The following is an 8216-nucleotide window of genomic DNA, read 5'->3' as shown; positions in this document are numbered from 1 at the left end:
CGCAGTTGTGTTAACTCACTAGGTAGTCTCACTACTTTGAATCCGCTACTTCTCATGTATATCTATATCTATCTATATAATATATATATATCTATATATCTATATCTATATCTATCTATCTATCTATCTATCTATCTATCTATCTATCTATCTATCTATCTATATATATATATATATGTATATGTACGCACAGTATGTGTATGTGTGGTGTTTGTGTATATTACAGTAAACACAATCCTACAAGTGACAATTGCTCGAGAGCCCAATCCTCAGTCCCTTCTAGAAATCTTTCTTTCACGATATATGGAGATTTACACATTATACTACTTTCTGAAATGTTCGCTACGTTTGACTTCTCATGAGCTATTGTAACATCACTTTGGTGAAATCTCATTACATTAATTATATTACAGTCACAGTGCATGGATCTGGTATTCATGTACAACTGAACATTATAGTCTGTTTCTTCAATTGCAGGTTCCAAATCTGCATCACCTAAAATTATATATACTATATTGTTGTGTCTGAGATCAATTTGTAGATTTTGTGACGAATATAGGAAATCACATGTTGTGAGCTTCATTATGTTGTTACCAGATACATTAAGTAAACGAATTTCTTTCCATTGCCTCCACTTCCGAGGTATATAGGATATGTTATTGCTTGGAATTTCAAAAGTTTCCTCAATTGATAGACCAATAGTTTTAAATGTGTCATTTCCGATTAGGTTATTTCCAAGATTAAGAATGTTGAGGTGAAAATCTACGTCTAATACAAAACCGTCGATATTATTAAACGACAAATTAATTATTTTCATATTTAATGGAATGTAAAAATAGCGTGGTCTGTCAGTAAACTCACGACATTTACGAAATTTATGACGTACACCAAAACGAAAATTGCTTGAAAGAATCAAAGAATAAGAAAAGTCTGGAGCTTGAACAATGTGATTGTGACTTAAGTCTAAGTACCTTAAATTATTCAAAGAAGCCAATGAATATTTATGCACACAGTCTATTGCATTGTTCCGTAACTCAAGCTTTTGAAGTGAAGTTAGCTTAAGAAATACTGTGTGATCCATTGCAGTGTAATTATTGTAGCTTAAGGTTAGAACACGAAGTTTTGGAAAATTAAATGCTGTTGGATGACCTTCTGAAAGTCTGTTATGATCAAGATACAAGATTTCAATATTTCTAATATTTAACAAAAAGTCGTCTGGAAGATCGTAAATGAAATTTTCACCTAAATCAATCTCTTTTAAGTTATATGCACCTTCCAAGAATTGAGATGAAACATATTCAATCCCACAGTTTCTCATTTCTATCTTACGAAGCCGTCCTATGTCATTGAACTTTATATTATTTGTAATATTTGGAGCATAATTATACGAAATAGCAAGGTCCAAAACATATGCTTCGAATGTTAGGTAGAAGATTGATAAATTATTACTTGATATATTAAAAGAAGAAAGGTTATATTTTGTAAACTCAGATATCCAATTATCTTCACTCAAAGATAATTGAGTAAAGCTGAGATCTACAACAGAGAAAAACCTGAAACCAGGAAGTGCATTCCCAGGAAATGTTCTAAGCGGATTATTGTTTAAATACAATTTTTGTAAGCTTAAGAGAGAATTGAAACTTTGACTTAGAATTGATTTTATTTCGTTATGAGATAAATCTAATTCAGTTAGCTGAGTTAGTGTTTTGAACCAATTTGAATTAATCCTTTGGAATTTGTTTTTACGTAGATATAAACGTTCAAGTCTAATAACATCTTCAAATATACGTGGTGGTAATTCTTTAAGTTTCTTATGATTAGTAATCTGTAAATGATACAAGATGCTAAGGTTGCGTAACAAATCCTCCGGTATTTCCGATAAGTCTGAATCCATAAGATATAATTCCTCTGTTATTTTAGGAAAGATACCACTGCGAATATTTTTAATATGCGCATATGAAATGCTAATGTTCTTAATTTTACAAAAGTTAGTTTCGCAATTGAAGAGCTTAGAGAGTGTTATATTACAAAAATCTAACGACTCATCATTACGAGCTTCTAGGAATAATTCAAGATGATTCTCTGATTCTAGAAGACAATTGGTAGAATTACTGAGCTCTTCCATAAATTTACTATTAATAGTACAGTTCTTAATTGTTATTGTTGTTTTCAATCTACTTGTATCTCTGGTATCATTGAAATACAGAAAAATGTTTCTAGGAATAAAAAAATCAGAGTTAGTTAAACATATAAATGTGAAAATCAGTTTCCTATCTTCCTCATACGATATGGCTGTAAAGTTTCGACCACAGTTAATTTTGGAGTAATCGATAGAATTCATTGGAAAACATTGTTGAGCTTCGGTCTTCATAGTAGCAGTGCCGCCAGATGTCACAATGGAAATTACACAGATTAGAACGATCCAAACCAAGGTATTGAGTGAGTTCTTCATATTGACTCTCAAGTCTATAATTTAATTGATAGTCAAGTTTAACTCAGTTACACTGACACGTGACTTTAATTATCACCAAACTCTCTCAGAAGTTCTCTTTATCTGAAATAAACAAAATAAGAATTAATTTACATGCTCTCTACAAATTTGCACAATCAATTTTATATTAATCCAAAACTATTTTAACCAAGTTGTTACAAGTAGTAGGAAAATGATCGATCTGGAACAGACCTGGCTCATAATAGAACAACTCAGGAGCCACTGGGAAAATGATCACCGTGCACCGTGAGCCCACGGTCTTTTACGACCTCCATTTTAGGGGTGAATTTATTCCCTCTTATGACCACTTTTTAGGGGGTGTACTCGTTCTCTTTTATGAGCACATTTTTAAGGGTGTACTCGTTCCCTTTTATGAGCACTTTTCCAACCCCTATGTTAATTACGAACACATAGAAGAAGAGATAACACATAACACTACGTAACACACAGCAGAACAGATAACAGATAAGAATATGAAACATAGAAGGGGTGTATTCTTTCTCTTTTATGAGCATATTTTCCAACCCCTATTTTAAGATAACAGAAATTACATACGATTACGAACACATAGAAGAGCAGATAACACATAAGAGTACCTAACATAACAAGGGTGTATTCATTCCCTTTTATGAACATATTTTTCAAACCCTATTTTAACATAGCAGAAATTACACTGACACTACGTAACACACAGCAGAACAGATAACAAGGGTGTACTCGTTCTCTTTTATGAACATATTTTTCAACCCCTATTTTAACATAGCAGAAATTACACTGAGACTATGGACACACAGCAGAACAGATAATACATAGCACAGCTAATAAAAGAACATGGCTTATTTTTCAACCCCTATTTTAACATAGCAGAAATTACACTGAGACTATGAACACACAGCAGAACAGATAATACATAGCACAGCTAATAAAAGAGCATGGCTTATTTTCCAACCCTTATTTTAACATAGCAGAAATTACACTGAGACTATGAACACATAGCAGAGCATAAGACTACGTAATACACAACAACCTCCATTTTAAGGGTGGACTCGTTCTCTTTTATGAGCATATTTTTCAACTCCTACGAACACATAGCAGAGGTGTATTCGTTTTCAACCCCTTAGCATAAGACTATGCAACATAGCAGTTACGAACACATAGTAGAGCCGATAATAAAAACAACAACCTCCATTTTAGGGGTGAATTTATTCCCTTTCATGAGCATATTTTCCAACCCCTATTTCAACATGACAGAGACTACGAAACATGGCGGACATAGCACAGGGGGTGTATTCATTTTCTCCACCCCTAATTGAACATAGCAGAAATTACACTGAGACTATGGACACACAGCAGAACAGATAATACATAGCACAGCTAATAAAAGAACATGGCTTATTTTTCAACCCCTATATTAACATAGCAGAAATTACACTGAGACTATGAACACACAGCAGAACAGATAATACATAGCACAGCTAATAAAAGAGCATGGCTTATTTTCCAACCCTTATTTTAACATAGCAGAAATTACACTGAGACTATGAACACATAGCAGAGCACAAGACTACGTAACACACAACCACCTCCATTTTAAGGGTGGACTCGTTCTCTCTTATGAGCATATTTTTCAACTCCTACGAACACATAGCAGAGGTGTATTCGTTTTCAACCCCTTAGCATAAGACTATGCAACATATCAGTTACGAACACATAGTAGAGCAGATAATAAACACAACAACCTCCATTTTAGGAGTGAATTTATTCCCTTTTATTAGCATATTTTCCAACCCCTATTTCAACATAACAGAGACTACGAAACATGGCGGACATAGCACAGGGGGTGTATTCATTTTCTCCACCCCTAATTGAACATAGCAGAAATTACACTGAGAGTACGTAACACACAAAAACCTCCATTTTAGGGGTGTACTCGTTCTCTTTTATGAGCACTTTTCCAACCCCTATTTTACCATAGCAGAAACTACATAAAAATTTTTTTTCAACCCTTATTTTAAGACAATGAATACCTATGTAACATAGCGATTGGATACGCTCTTTGAACCGATTTGGATGGAACTCGCCATATGGGGGTTTTCGAGCATGCTGAGTACGAATATCATACTTATTTTTACCTGGGTCCTATAGTTTATGTGGTATACGCCCTTTTATGACAATTTTAACCGATTTGGGTGAAACTCGGTATATGGGGGTTTTCGGACATGCTGATTACAAATATCATATTTATTTTTATCTGGGTCTTATAGTTTATGTGGGATACGCCCTTTCTATGACAATTTTAATCGATTTGGATGAAACTCGGTATATGAGGGTTTTCGGACATGCTGATTACAAATATCATACTTATTTTTATCTGGGTCGGATAGTTTATGTGGGATACGCCCTTTGTATGACACTTAAAACCTAATAACTCGAAAACGGAGCCAAATATCGAAGTGGTGTTTCCACATTTAGCAATAGGTCATCAGGTACTACAAGTTCCAAAATTAGTGGTCATCGAGGTCAAAGGTCAAAATACTTAAAACCCAATCACTCGTAAACTGCGCCACATATTGAGATGGTGTTTCCACATTTAGCAATAGGTCATCGGGTACTACATGTCCCAAAATTAGTGGTCATCGAGGTCAAAGGTCAAATACTTAAAACCCAAAAACTCGAAAACGAAGCAACGTATTGAGATGCTGTTTCCACATTTAGTAACTGGTCATCAACTACTACAAGTTCCAAAATAATGATCATCGAGGTCAAAGGTCAAAATACTTAAAACCCAATCACTCGTAAACTGCGCCACATATTGAGATGGTGTTTCCACATTTAGCAATAGGTCATCAGGTACTACATGTCCCAAAATTAGTGGTCATCGAGGTCAAAGGTCAAATACTTAAAACCCAATAACTCGAAAACGAAGCAACGTATTGAGATGCTGTTTCCACATTTAGTAACTGGTCATCAACTACCACAAGTTCCAAAATAATGATCATCGAGGTCAAAGGTCAACATACTTAAAACCTAATAACACGAAAACTGAGCCACATATTGAGGTGCTGTTTCCACATTTAGTAATCGGTCACCAACTACTACAAGTTCCAAAATACTGATCATCGAGGTCAAAGGTCAAACTCAAAAACGGAGCCAAATATTGAGGTGGTGTTTCCAAATCTAGTAACTGGTCATCAACTACTACAAGTTCCAAAATACTGATCATCGAGGTCACAAGTCAACATACTTAAAACCTAATACACGAAAACTGAGCCACATATTGAGGTGCTGTTTCCACATTTAGTAATAGTTCATCAATCACTGCAAGTTCCAAAATAATGACCATCGAGAGCTTGTAAACGGAGCAACGGATAAATTTTGTACAAAGCAGAAAAAGGGAAGGAGGAATAAATTTGAGTGGCCTATTCAATTTTGTACCAACGAGAAATGCCATTTTAACTAGCTGAGAATTATATGTCTTCTTGTACTAATTAAATAAACGAAGGAATATTGTACCAATGAGAAATGTCATTTTTTCTAGACCATGTTCTAATATTTAAACAAACGAAGGGGTGAATTTGAGTGACCTATTCAATTTTGCACCAACGAAAGATAATTGCGTATTTTAAACAAACAATCGGATAAATTTAACCCGCTCAGAAGTTCAATACTATTTTGTACTCTTGAGTGTGCTTTCCAATTTTGTAGCAAGAAGGACCATTTTTGAAACTAACTCAGAATTTCATTTCATTCTGTAATACTCAAATTTGGATGGAGTGTTTAGTTTTGTACGAACCAGAAACATTTGATTGAATTATTTCCTTATGTACCAACTGGAAAAAGTGAAGGGGCATTATTCAAATAAACGAAGGAATACCAACTAGAAAAAAAGAGGTGAAGTATGAATAAAATTTATGTTGTTACCATTATGTGTTACCATTATGAGAGTACGTAACACACAAAAACCTCCATTTTAGGGGTGTACTCGTTCTCTTTTATGAGCACTTTTCCAACCCCTATTTTACCATAGCAGAAACTACATAAAAATTTTTTTTCAACCCTTATTTTAAGACAATGAATACCTATGTAACATAGCGATTGGATACGCTCTTTGAACCGATTTGGATGGAACTCGCCATATGGGGGTTTTCGAGCATGCTGAGTACGAATATCATACTTATTTTTACCTGGGTCCTATAGTTTATGTGGTATACGCCCTTTTATGACAATTTTAACCGATTTGGATGAAACTCGGTATATGAGGGTTTTCGGACATGCTGATTACAAATATCATACTTATTTTTATCTGGGTCTTATAGTTTATGTGGGATACGCCCTTTCTATGACAATTTTAATCGATTTGGATGAAACTCGGTATATGAGGGTTTTCGGACATGCTGATTACAAATATCATACTTATTTTTATCTGGGTCGGATAGTTTATGTGGGATACGCCCTTTGTATGACACTTAAAACCTAATAACTCGAGGTCAAAGGTCAAACTCAAAAACGGAGCCAAATATTGAGGTGGTGTTTCCAAATCTAGTAACTGGTCATCAACTACTACAAGTTCCAAAATACTGATCATCGAGGTCACAAGTCAACATACTTAAAACCTAATAAACGAAAACTGAGCCACATATTGAGGTGCTGTTTCCACATTTAGTAATAGTTCTTCAATCACTGCAAGTTCCAAAATAATGACCATCGAGAGCTTGTAAACGGAGCGACGGATAAATTTTGTACAAAGCAGAAAAAGGGAAGGAGGAATAAATTTGAGTGGCCTATTCAATTTTGTACCAACGAGAAATGCCATTTTAACTAGCTGAGAATTATATGTCTTCTTGTACTAATTAAATAAACGAAGGGATAAATTTGAGTGACCTGTTTTTTGTACTAACCAGAAAAATCGAAGAAGGTACCTTTATACTAGCTCAATGAACGAAAGAACAAATTTGGGTGTTCTACTTTTTTATACCAAACAAGGAAGAGCCATTTTAACTTGCTGAGTATTTTATGCCATTTTGTACTACTTAAATAAACGAAAGAAAAAGCGAAAAAAGACCTTTTTAACTAGCGCAGAATTTCTGTAACGCAAAAATTAATTTGGATGGAGTAACAAGAAAGAAAGCAAATATATGCCATATTTACTATTTAAATAAACGAAGGGATAAATATAAGTGATCTATTCCATTTTGTACCAAGGAGAAATGTCATTTTTATCTAACTTAGAATTTCTAGTGCATGTTGTATTATTTAAACAAAACGAAGGGCTAAATTTGAGAAAGCGAATATGAACCATTTTACTCAGAATTTGTATGAACCATTTTAACTAACTCAGATCTTTATACCATTCTGTACTATTTTTTGTACCAATCAGAAGAAAATCGAAGAAGGGTCATTTTAACTAGCCAAGCAGAAAAAAGGAAAGAATTAACACTTTGTACTAACCAGAAAAGGAGAAGAAGGATCAGCATTCTATACTTTTTATGCCATTTATTGGGGTGTCCTGTTTCTTTTTTTTACCAACGAGAACTATTTTTAACTGACTTAGAATTTTATACCATTTTGAAAAATTTGTATCAAATCGAAAAAAGCAAGGAAATACCATTTTAAATAGCTCAGCATGTTATAGCTTTTTGTGTTTTGGGTCTACCCAATTTCTTGACCATGTTGTACTATTTAAACAAACAAAGGAATAAATTTGTGTGACCTATTCACTTTTATA

General features: G+C 34.0%; 1 protein-coding gene across 1 annotated transcript; it reads right to left on the bottom strand.

The window, feature by feature from the left end:
• Nucleotides 1-220: 220 nt before the first annotated feature.
• On the bottom strand, nucleotides 221-1894 carry LOC145685512 (transforming growth factor beta activator LRRC33-like). The gene has a single exon (XM_081757908.1). It carries the CDS (start codon nucleotides 1892-1894, stop codon nucleotides 221-223), a length of 1674 nt encoding a protein of 557 aa, XP_081614034.1.
• Nucleotides 1895-8216: the final 6322 nt, after the last annotated feature.

The sequence above is a fragment of the Thermobia domestica genome, chromosome 5 (assembly GCF_964235325.1).
Source record: "Thermobia domestica chromosome 5, izTheDome1.hap1.1, whole genome shotgun sequence".
NCBI classification, from domain to species: domain Eukaryota; kingdom Metazoa; phylum Arthropoda; class Insecta; order Zygentoma; family Lepismatidae; genus Thermobia; species Thermobia domestica.
The sequence above is the reverse complement of the archived record's forward strand: the minus strand, read 5'-3'. Positions and strand labels throughout refer to the sequence as shown.

What these genes read in the sequence shown, in the direction of transcription:
- LOC145685512 (XM_081757908.1), bottom strand. Translation starts at nt 1,894, where the DNA reads ATGGATTCAGACTTATCGGAAATACCGGAGGATTTGTTACGCAACCTT.